This window comes from Bombina bombina, chromosome 4 (assembly GCF_027579735.1).
Source record: "Bombina bombina isolate aBomBom1 chromosome 4, aBomBom1.pri, whole genome shotgun sequence".
Taxonomy (NCBI): Eukaryota; Metazoa; Chordata; class Amphibia; order Anura; family Bombinatoridae; genus Bombina; species Bombina bombina.
This window is the reverse complement of record NC_069502.1, coordinates 927142193-927153722: the sequence shown is the minus strand read 5'-3', so window position 1 is coordinate 927153722 and position 11530 is coordinate 927142193. Positions and strand designations below refer to the sequence as shown.

Here is an 11530-nt window from a genome sequence, read left to right as displayed (position 1 = left end):
TGTGATTGTTGACGGCCAGAATTATACCCAAACAGCGGATATTAGCAAAGTCTTTTTAGATTATTATAAGGGCATATACTTAAACTACATAAACTTGGCAAGGCGCCCGGACCAGACCAAATCCCGGCAGAATTTTATAGGCTGCTTAAATCTGATATTGTTTTTATTTTGACATGTTTATTCAATGAATATTTTACTGGGGGAAAATTAATGTCACGGTTTTTCTCCGCGTCAAAAATAACACTTATTCCAAAGAAAGATAAAAACCTAACAGACCCAGGGTCTTACAGACCCATTTCCTTGCTGAATATAGACTATAAATTATTAACATCTATAATAGCGAACCGTCTTAAGGAAGTACTTCAAGAAGTTATTCACCAGGATCAATCTGGTTTTATGTGTAATAGGTCACCTACAAAAAATATTCGGAAGGCATATATGCTGATAGAATATTTTTGGAATAAAATTAATGAGGAGAAACTAATATATCAAGATGATTTGGCTTTGGTTATGGTTGACGCGGAGAAGGCATTTGACTCTATAATATGGGAACACTTGTACATGGTTTTGACAAAATTTGGTTTTTCGGTAAATCTGATAGTTTATCAAAATCATATACAATTACCCAATTTCTTCTATAGTGGTCAATAATATCCAAACACCTTTTTTTAAAATGGAGAAAGGTACACGCCAGGGATGTCCACTTTCCCCCCTGTTATTCAACTTGGCCATCGAACCTTTAGCAATTTACCTGAGACAAGAACTAGAGGGGATAAATATCGGGGACCAGAAATTAGTGTTGTCGCTATATGCTGATGACTTACTTTTATACTTCAAACAAACACATAAAAATATACCCATAGCGTTTAGTGCCCTAGAATTATTTAGTAGAATTTCAGGATACAGGGTAAACACTACCAAATCAGAGATTTTATGGATATATAAAAATAAAGATAGTAGGCGTCAATATAACCTAAAAGAGGTTGAGAGTTTTAGATACCTAGGAATCATATTGCATAGAGACCCAAACAGCTGTTACAGACTTAACTTTACCCCCTTCTTTTCAAGTATCAAAGCTAAGCTTCAGCGCTGGGCATTGTTTCCAATCTCTCTATCAGCTAAAATTACAATGATAAAAAACGATCCTATTCCCCCAGATAATCTATGTAATGAATAACCTTCCTTTATTTATTAAGGCAAAAGATATTAAACTATTCAATCAAGCATGTGCCAAGTTTTTTTGGAGTAAGTCGAGGCAGATGATTGTGATTAAAAAATTATCCCAGCAGAAAGAGTTTGGTGGCTTAGCCTTCCCAGATATCAAGTTATATAATATAGCTATTTTAGCTCGATATGGGGTCGATTGGTTGCACTCCTCTGAGGTGTTGACTAACATAAGTTTAGAAGAGAACTTTATACAGCCGTTCTCATGTAAAGCTATTCTACACTTCACTGGTGCACAGCTCCCAGCCAATATCAAAATGTCCACTAGTATATATAATGTGGTTAAAGCCTGGCAACTGCTATGTAAATGTCTTAAGATTAATTATCATATGTCTCTTTTTTTACCGATTAGAGGAAATCCTGAGTTCCCACCTGGATGTTACTATAAGCCATTTATTGATTGGGATAATAGAGGGCTCTCTAAGCTAACACAATTCTTGGATGACCGGCTTAACATAAGAACTTTTGAAAATATTGCCAATGAATTTAACCTCCCTAACAAGTATTTCTTTGCCTATTTACAGTTGCGTCATTTCCTAAACAAGAAATTACAATTAGGAAGCTGGTCAGAATGCTTTGCAGATATCGGAGGGTATATCAAGTTGTATAAACAAGGAAATCATTCAATCTCACTCTTATATAAAATCTTACTGGCAAAGCAAGGTCAATTAAATTTTGAACAATATATATCATATTGGTCAACACATTTTGAAGAAATTAACCATGATTATATCAAGAAAAGTATAAAATGGCTGATTGAGGCACCCCTCCGTTCCTCCTGGCACGAATCACATTTAAAACTAATCAACAACGCTTATATCTCACCAAGAAGACTTGCCTTTTGGTCCCAGGAAAAGTTGGGCCTTTGCTATAAATGCTCTATGCCTAGGGCAGATTTGATCCATTGCTTTTGGTATTGTCCAAAAGTAAGGCAATTCTGGCAGAAAGTCAAGTTCTGGCTAAGTAAATTCGGCTGCGAGGATTTTTTCCTTGAGCCCAAAATCATCTTTTTCTTAAGTGTAGGAGGTCCGAACTCGGATCTGATTAATACTATTATATTAATTGGGCGTAACCTAATATTAAGAAACTGGAAACATAGGAAACTCCCTTCCTTTAGTCTATTTCTGGAGGCTGTGAAACAACAGATTATTTTTGAACAACATAATAGTTCAAAGCTACATAATAAACAAATACAAAGTTTCTTTAATAAATGGGGGAAAATCATTCAGGCATATCCCCTCCCTATACAATATATCCTCACCAAAGCGTTTCATAAAACAAAGTTCTTCGAAGGCTTAATATTGAGGGAAATATTTCCAGTAGCTTGGTATTGAAGGATACGAGTCCAACGGCCGACGGGCGTGCGACGGAGGAGAGGGGGAGAAGGGGGTTCTTCCCTTTTTTTTTTTTTTCCTCCCATGTGTGTTTTCTTTCTTTTTTTGTATGTTTCGTTATAACAGAAAATGTGCAGTATACATACAGTTCTTCTTTCAATTTTTTGTTATACAAGTATTTCTGAAAGCAAGACTCTTCGCATTACTGTTGGTGTAGTCACATCATTATGAGGTTCTGTATAGATTTTGATTTACCCTGCGTGGTGCACAACTTGAGCGATTGTGCTCTATTATAATTTATCTATACTGCTGAAAAGTAAATAAACTATTTAAAAAAAAAAAAAAGAAAGAAATTTATCAGGTAAGCATAAATTATGTTTTTTTGCCTCAGGATAAAAGACCTAAGGGTAAATCTAAGGCTTCTAACCGTTTTTGTTCCTTTCGTCAAAATAAGGAACAAAAACCTAATCCTTCCCCAAAGGAATCTGTTTCCAATTGAAAGCCTTCTTCAAACTGGAATAAATCCAAGCCATTTAATAGATCAAAACCAGCCCCCAAGTCCGCATCAAGTTGCGGCCCTCATTCCAGCTCAGCTGGTAGGGGGCAGATTATAATTTTTCAAAGATGTATGGATCAATTTGGTCCAAAATCATTGGATTCAGATTATTGTCTCTCAGGGGTACAGAATAGGATTCAGAGTAAGACTGCCTGTGAGAAGATTTTTTTTCTCTCACACATTCCAGCAAACCCAGTAAAGGCTCAGGCTTTCCTGAAGTGTGTTTCAGCCCTGAAGTTATCAGGGGTAATCATGCCAGTTCCATTTCAGGAACAGGGTCTGGGGTTTTATTCAATTCTATTCATTGTCCCAAAGAAAGAAAATTCATTCAGACCAGTTTTGGATCTAAAGATTTTGAATCGATATGTAAGAGTACTAACTTTCAAAATGGTGACTATAAGGACTATTCTGCCTTTTGTTCAGCAATGGCATTATATGTCCACAATAGACTTACAGGATGCATATCTTCATATTCCGATTCATCCATATCACTATCAGTTCCTGAGATTCTCTTTTCTAAACAAGCATTACCAATTTGTTGCTCTTCCTTTTGGCCTAGCAACAGCTCCAAGAATCTTTTCAAAGGTTCTAGGTGCCCTATCTGTAATCAGAGAGCGGAGTATTGCGGTATTTCCTTATTTGGACGATATCTTGGTACTCGCTCAGTCTTTACGTTCTGCAGAATCTCACATTAATCAACTAGTGTTGTTTCTTCAAAGACATGGTTGGAGGATCAATTTACCAAAAAGTTCTCAGACAAAGGTAACCTTTTTAGGTTTCCAGAAAGATTAAGTGTCCATGACTTTGTCTCTAACAGACAAGAGATGTTTGATATTGGTTGCAGCCTGTCGGAACCTTCAGTCTCAGTCATTCCCTTCAGTATAATCGGAGGCGATCCCCTTTCCTCGTTTTCATATGAGACCTCTCCAGCTTTGTATGCTAAACCAATGGTGCAGGGATTATACAAGGATATCACAATTAATATCCTTAAATCCCAATGTTCGACTTTCTCTGACTTGTTGGTTAGATCACCATCGTATAATTTTAGGGGCCTCTTTCGTTTGTCCAACCTGGACTGTGATCACAACAGATGGTGAGTCTTTCAGGTTGGGGAGCTGTTTGGGGATCTCTGACAGCACAAGGGGTTTGGAAATCTCAAGAGGCGAGATTATTTTGGAACTCCGTGCAATTTTCAGAGCCCTTCAGTCTTGGCCTCTGTTGAAGAGAGAACCGTTCATTTGTTTTCAGACAGACAATATCACAACTGTGGCATATGTCAATCATCAGGGTGGGACTCACAGTCCTCAAGCTATGAAAGAAGTATCTTGGATACTTGTTTGGGCGGAATCCAGCTCCTGTCTAATTTCTGTGGTTCATATCTCAGGTATAGACAATTGGAAAGCGGATTACCTCAGTCGTCAGACTTTACATTCGGGAGTATGGTCTCTCCACCCAGATGTGTTTTCTCAAATTTTTCAGATGTGGGGCTTCCAGAAATAGATCTGATAGCATCTCATCTAAACAAAAAACTTCCCAGGTACCTTTCCAGGTCCAGGGATCCTCAGGCGGAAGCAGTGGATGCATTAACACTTCCTTGGTGTTATCAACCTGCTTATATTTTCCCGCCTCTTGTTCTTCTTCCAAGAGTGATCTCCAAAATCATCATGGAGCAATCGTTTGTGCTGCTGGTGGCCCCAGCATGGCCTCACAGGTTTTGGTATGCGGATCATGTTCGGATGTCCAGTTGTCAACCTTGGCCACTTCCATTAAGGCCAGACCTTCTATCTCAAGGTCCGTTTTTCCATCAGGATCTCAAATCATTACATTTGAAGGTATGGAAATTGAACGCTTAGTGCTTAGTTATAGAGGTTTCTCTGACTCCGTGATTAATACTATGTCACAGGCTCGTAAATCGGTTTCTAGAAAGATTTATTATCGAGTTTGGAAGACTTACATTTCATGGTGTTCTTCTCATAAATTCTCTTGACATTCTTTTAGAATTCCTAGAATTTTACAGTTTCTTCAGGATGGTTTGGATAAAGGTTTGTCTGCAAGTTCCTTGAAAGGACAAATCTCTGCTCTTTCTATTTTATTTCATAGAAAGATTGCTAAACTTCCTGATATTCATTGTTTTGTGCAGGCTTTGGTTCGTATAAAGCCTGTCATTAAATCAATCTCTCCTCCTTGGAGTCTTTATTTGGTTTTGAAGGCCTTACAGGCTACTCCGTTTGACCTATGTATTCTTTAGACATTAAACTACTTTCTTGGAAAATGTTGTTTCTTTTGGCCATCTCTTCTGCTAGAAGAGTTTCTGAATTATCCGCTCTCTCTTGTGAATCACCTTTTCTGATTTTTCATCAGGATAAGGCAGTTTTGCGGACTTCATTTAAATTTCTACCTAAGGTTGTAAATTCTAACAACATTAGTAGATAAATTGTTGTCCCTTCTTTGTGTCCTAATCCTAAGAATTCTTTGGAAAGATCTTTGCATTCTTTGGATGTGGCGAGAGCTTTGAAATATTATGTTGAAGCTACTAAAGATTTCAGGAAGACTTCTAGTCTGTTATCTTTTCTGGTTCCAGGAAAGGTCAGAAGGCTTCTGCTGTTTCCTTGACTTCGTGGTTAAAACTTTTGATTCAAACCTATTTGGAGTCGGGTAAAGCCCTGCCTCAGAGAATTACAGCTCATTCTACTAGGTCAGTTTCCACTTCCTGGGCTTTTAAGAATGAAGCTTCAGTTGATCAGATTTGCAAAGCTGCTACTTGGTCTTCTTTGCATACATTTACTAAATTCTGTAGATAGTAGTGGTAGATGGCGCTGGTCTATTGAATGATTTTCTCTAGTAAGTGAAGAGAAAAAAGGCTTGAAGCATATATGGAAGCCAATTAATATGGGTGCAGTATACTCACTCCATAAGATGAATCTGTACAGCTGAAAGGAAACGTAACATCAGATGGCAAGAGTCCACAGGTTCCTGATGTCAAATACTGAATTTTCAGGTTTATCCAAAATTGGATTATAAATGAATAGAAACCCAAATGACAAAAGTATCCAGTATAAAATTTAAAAAAATTGTAGTAACTTACTCCATGAATAAGGAGATTCCAGCTCGGCACAGCAAAACAAGATCTTGACAATCTTTCAACAAAGGATAAAAGATTTTATTTGCTCAACGTGTTTCAACGTATTACACGTCTTTATCAAGAGCATACATTAAAACAACTAAAACAGGTAGGTAAAACCAAATATTGAGTGTGACAAGGTGAGTGTACACTAAACTTAGATGTGACAGTTCTGGTCAACTAACTGTTCGTACTCCTCACAAGTGCGAACTAGGGGTGAAAATGTGTGTGGTGTGTTTGTTAGTGGTGCCCAAGGCTGACTGTAATGATTCTATTAATATTTGCTAAGCATTAATACAATGTCTATATTGATATCAAGTGGTCGACTTAGGCTGATGTCTGGCTGTTAAAAAATATAACTGTGATGGGGTGTAATAAATTGTTCAAATGAGACTAAGCGTTGAATATAACAAAACAAATTTAATTAAAACTTGACACTTTTCAATGATTCAGCGAATAAAAGGCTGGAGGTGATAAAAAATCAATATCAGCTAGTAAAAAATGCAAACAAAATAAAATCTGACACTGGTGTCTTATATACACTCTTAAAAATATGTAGCAGCAAGTGAAATAAAGTTAAAGGCTATATATACTATCTAGCAATTTCATATAGTGGTTATTGGTGGAAAGATACAAACAAATAATGTGATGATTCTTAGGTCGTGGGTTGAAACAATGTCTCAAAAGTCTTTAAATCAGTGCCGTGCTGTATACGCACAGATTAGCTGGGTTATCCTATTGAAATTCAAATGTACAGACTGTTCTTAGATAATATTCTTATGGATATTGTGAGGTCATATACGTTATTATAACTTTAAAGTTCGTTGGTTGTGCTCACTTATATATGGTTTAGAAACTTAAATTGTATGCCGTATGCACATTAAAGTTATTGTGATTTTCCTGCTTGCTGTTTGTACTCACTTGTTTTCTTCGGCTTCACAGCCTGTTTGTACTCACAGATTATTTTCGGCGTCCTTGTGTGCTTGTTCCGTCAAAGCTGTCATTGACTCTGATCCAATCAGTGTCGGAATGTTGAGAGTGCGCGCACTAATTCAAATTTGAAGACTGTTAGTATCTTCTGCCTTGTACTCCTACCGCTTCAATTTGTGCCAATGTTAGCACCTTCAAAGAATAGTTTAAGGGAGTCAATATTACGGTTGCTTCTGATAGATTCTCCTACCACTTCAGTTTGCACAGTAATATCGGCACAATACTGATTTGGTCATGGGAGATAGAATGTAAATGATCCTTGTTCTAGGAGCTGTGTAGTTTGAACGTCTACGCGTTTCAGCTAATGAAAGCCTTTATCAAGATTGAGTGTGTCACACTCAATATTTGGTTTTACCTACCTGTTTTAGTTGTTTTAATGTATGCTCTTGATAAAGACGTGTAATACGTTGAAACGCGTTGAGCAAATAAAATATTTTATCCTTTGTTGAAAGATTGTCAAGATCTTGTTTTGCTGTGCCGAGCTGGAATCTCCTTATTCATGGAGTAAGTTACTACAATTGTTTTCAATTTTATACTGGATACTTTTGTCATTTGGGTTTCTATTCATTTATAGTCCAATTTTGGATAAACCTGAAAATTCAGTATTTGACATCAGGAACCTGTGGACTCTTGCCATCTAATGTTACGTTTCCTTTCAGCTGTACAGATTCTTCTTATGGAGTGAGTATACTGCACCCATATTAATTGGCTTCCATATATGCTTCAAGCCTGTTTTCTCCAGTGACGTGCGGTGAGGTCTGAGGCTGGTGAGGCACTAGATATTTTACGCTGAAGCAAGACATATACCGCGGGCCACACGTACCCCCAACAGGCCAGGTTTTATTTTTATGCTGAACCAGTGCATAGATTAAATAATAAGCTGATAGCTGAGAGCATGTTATTAACCATGGTGTTAGTGATCAGATGATTATTTTACTTTTGCGCTGGTTTACCTATAATGAAAACCTTACCTGTTGGGGGTACTTGAGGACCACAATTAAGATACATTTCACTAAAGCACCAGCTCATCTGCAATATGTTGATTACCTGACAAATAAAGCAGGTTGTAATAGTGTGATCATATATTACAGCAGTGGAAAATTGTATTGCAAATTAACTTCAGAGAAAAACAAAACAAAAACTTTTGTTCTTTTTAAAATCTTTCTTTAATAAATAAATTCCAAAGTTTGAACTGCAACATATACTTTAATAAATAACTTCTATATTTTTAATTTTAAAACATATACTTTAATAAATACCTTCTACAGTTTTCACTGTCACATATACTTTAATAAATACCTTCTACAGTTTTCAATGTAAGATATACTTTAATAAATTCAACAGGTTAAACTAACATATACTTTAATAAATACCTTCTACAGTTTGCACTGTAACATATACTTTAATAAATAAATTCAACAGTTTTCACTGTAGCATACTTTTATAAATACATTCAAGTGTTAACTGTAACATATACTTTTATAAATAAATTCAACAGTTTTCACTGTAGCATACTTTTATAAATACATTCAAGTGTTAACTGTAACATATACTTTTATAAATAAATTCAACAGTTTTAACTGTAACATAAACTTTTATAAATAACTTCAACCGTTTAAACATCTAACCAAAAGTTGTTTTCTATTTGAATAGCTTTACTCCGCTCCCTTATTTATAAACAAAGTCCATTCGGCGGTCTTTTTTTACAAAATTTTCAATCACTTTATTCATAAAGCCTTCATTGTCTTTGTCATGAAACTCTACCAATCTTCTGCGCTCAATGGCTAAAATTGCCAGGGATGATAGTCGTCCCTGATCAGTTCTATTCCTGGTGTGTGTTTTAATTCTCTTTAAAGCAGAGAATGAGCGCTCAACAGAGGCTGTTGTAGCTGGTATTGTGTGAACAAGATGCAGTAGTTTAACAGCCTCTGGAACAGTCTGCATCAGATCGTTTTTGGCCAAAAATTTCATGAGATCTCCAGGTGATTTGCATTCAGTCCTTAAAACTTCAGAACCATACAATCCAACTAGATCACATTTTAGTCTAACCAAGTCAAAATATTTGGCATATTTTCTAAGGCTCTGCAGTTTTTCGTCATCAATATTTTTTGACATCTCTAGCAGTTTGGTGCAATCGACCAAACTAAGGAATTCAAGCTCACTAAATTTATCAAAGCGAACTCTCATTTGAACAGTGACATTGTCTATAATGTTGTAAAACAATCTTCTCCTCACATCTTTAATTGGCTCTCTACTTCTTGTTCTTTCGTTATCTGTCAGCCCCAGTCTGACGCATTTCTCCTCAAATTCCCCATAGAAAGTGTCAAACTCTTGTCTCTTGCTTTCCAGAAATTTCATAGTGTCATCAATTCGCCGACAGCAGAATCTAACATCCATCAGTTTGTTCTGCAGCAAACGAAAGAGTATGTCAGTTTGTAGGAAAATGGCCTCATATGCCATTAGCAAGAAGCAGGTTGAAGATTTATAAAGAAAGCTATTATAGCCTTTTGCCATTATATAGGCCTCATTGTCCCAATCAGCTGGATTTTGTTGGATAAACTGGAACATAGCACGCAGATCAATTTGGAACATGTTGACTGTATGCACTAGTCTGGAATGTGAACTCCATCTGGTGGGTGCTGATCTTGGTAAACGTCGCTTCACAAAGTCGTCCAGTACTTGAGTGCGCTTGGTTGACTTACTGAAAAACGTGGCCATTCCCTCAAGTGTTGAAAAAAAAACTTTACACTCAGGTATAGATTTGGCAGAATGGGAGAGCACCAGGTTTAACTTGTGGGCATAACAATGTATAAAAGTGGCTTCTGGTATTTTTTCTTTAATCTTGGCCTGCACCCCATTAAGATCTGATGCCATCACAGAGGCTCCGTCGTAAGTCTGAGCTACCAGCTTTTCAAGACAATTGTATTTCTCCAACACTCCCAATACATAATTTGCAATAGCTGGTGCTCTTCTGTCAACGATTTGATCAAAGCCTAAGAATGCCTCCTTCACCTCACAAGTATCCTCCCTTGTACACACATAACGCAAAATTACAGATATCTGTGTTATGTTTGTTATATCAGTTGTCTCGTCTACTTGAACAGCAACAAATGGGGCTGCATCAATCTCTGTTTTAATATCTTCTCTTATTACATCAGCGACTGCTTCAATTAAGTCATTCTGAATTCTGTTTGAACATCCAGAAAACACAGTGGATGTCTTCAAATGTGTATCCAAACGTGCATTATCATCTGCATAAGAATGTAATAGCTCCACATAGTTGCCACGATTATAAGATGTTGCACCCTCCTCGTTACCACGAAATGCTATTTCCTGTTTGCCTAGATAACAGGTTGCCTTAATAAGCTGTTTTAAAATTTCACGGTTTTCTTTCACTTTAGCATTGTGGTTGCTGATATTTCTTTTCCGCTGTTCATTCAAAGACAGGTCTATCCTTGTCCCACTTCCAAATGTTTTTAAACTAATTTGGTTTTGAATATGACTTGTGGATTTTTCATGTTTGTTGATGGCCCTTGACAGATTTTTCAAGTCAGCAAATCCAGTACTTGTCCAAACATTTTCGTTATTGGAGAACAATATACATGAAAAGCAGTAAAGGCGGTTCTTCGTAGCACAGCCACACAACCATTCTTTCCTTTGGTACCACTCTATCCTGAATGTCCGTATCATGGTTTTCTCTTTTTGAACCAAGCCCTTAAGCTCAGGCATTGGTCTTCCATTATTTATTAGTGCAACTTTTGATGGATAGTCCAATCTTGAAAAATTTTGAAGGTTAGATATTGTGTTTTCCATTTTCAAGATAATGAAAATTTGAATACTGAACGCCTGGCAAGAGAGAAAAAGAGAAATTATGAGAGAACTAAAGTAAATTAAATTAAACCATAAAAAACGATTGTGTGAAAAACAGCAAACTACTTACTTTCTTTCTTGCACAATTCTCTGTGTAGTGTAGCACTGTCCTTATAGTGATATGGGAGCTGATTTCTTTGAAACTGAAGTTAGATTACGAATAACTATATGCATGCGCAAAAACTGTCACCAAAAAATGGAATTTCAGGAAACCACAGTAAAAGACACTCAAATGGATAAACATATGTAGAAAGTGTCACATAAGATAGCAGATTACATTGGTTAGTGGGAGCTTCAACCCCCAAAAATACAAAGAGAAAACATTATAGAATATTCTCTTTGTTGTTTTGTTATCATTATTTTTATTTGTTTAGGTGGGGGTTTTTTCTTTACACATAAGTCTAATTAGTCACTAAAATATTAAAAAAAATAACC

General features: G+C 36.5%; 1 protein-coding gene across 1 annotated transcript in view; it reads right to left on the bottom strand.

Annotated features, from left to right (window-relative positions):
* Positions 1 to 8816: 8816 nt before the first annotated feature.
* The window catches only part of LOC128655708 (zinc finger MYM-type protein 1-like), a 7097-nt gene continuing 4383 nt past the window's right edge, over positions 8817 to 11530 (bottom strand). The window contains exon 2 of the mRNA XM_053709283.1: positions 8817 to 11071. Within this exon, the coding sequence (XP_053565258.1) occupies positions 8894 to 11038 (2145 nt within the window). The 5' untranslated portion in view covers positions 11039 to 11071 and the 3' untranslated portion in view covers positions 8817 to 8893. The remainder of the gene's footprint in view (positions 11072 to 11530) is intronic.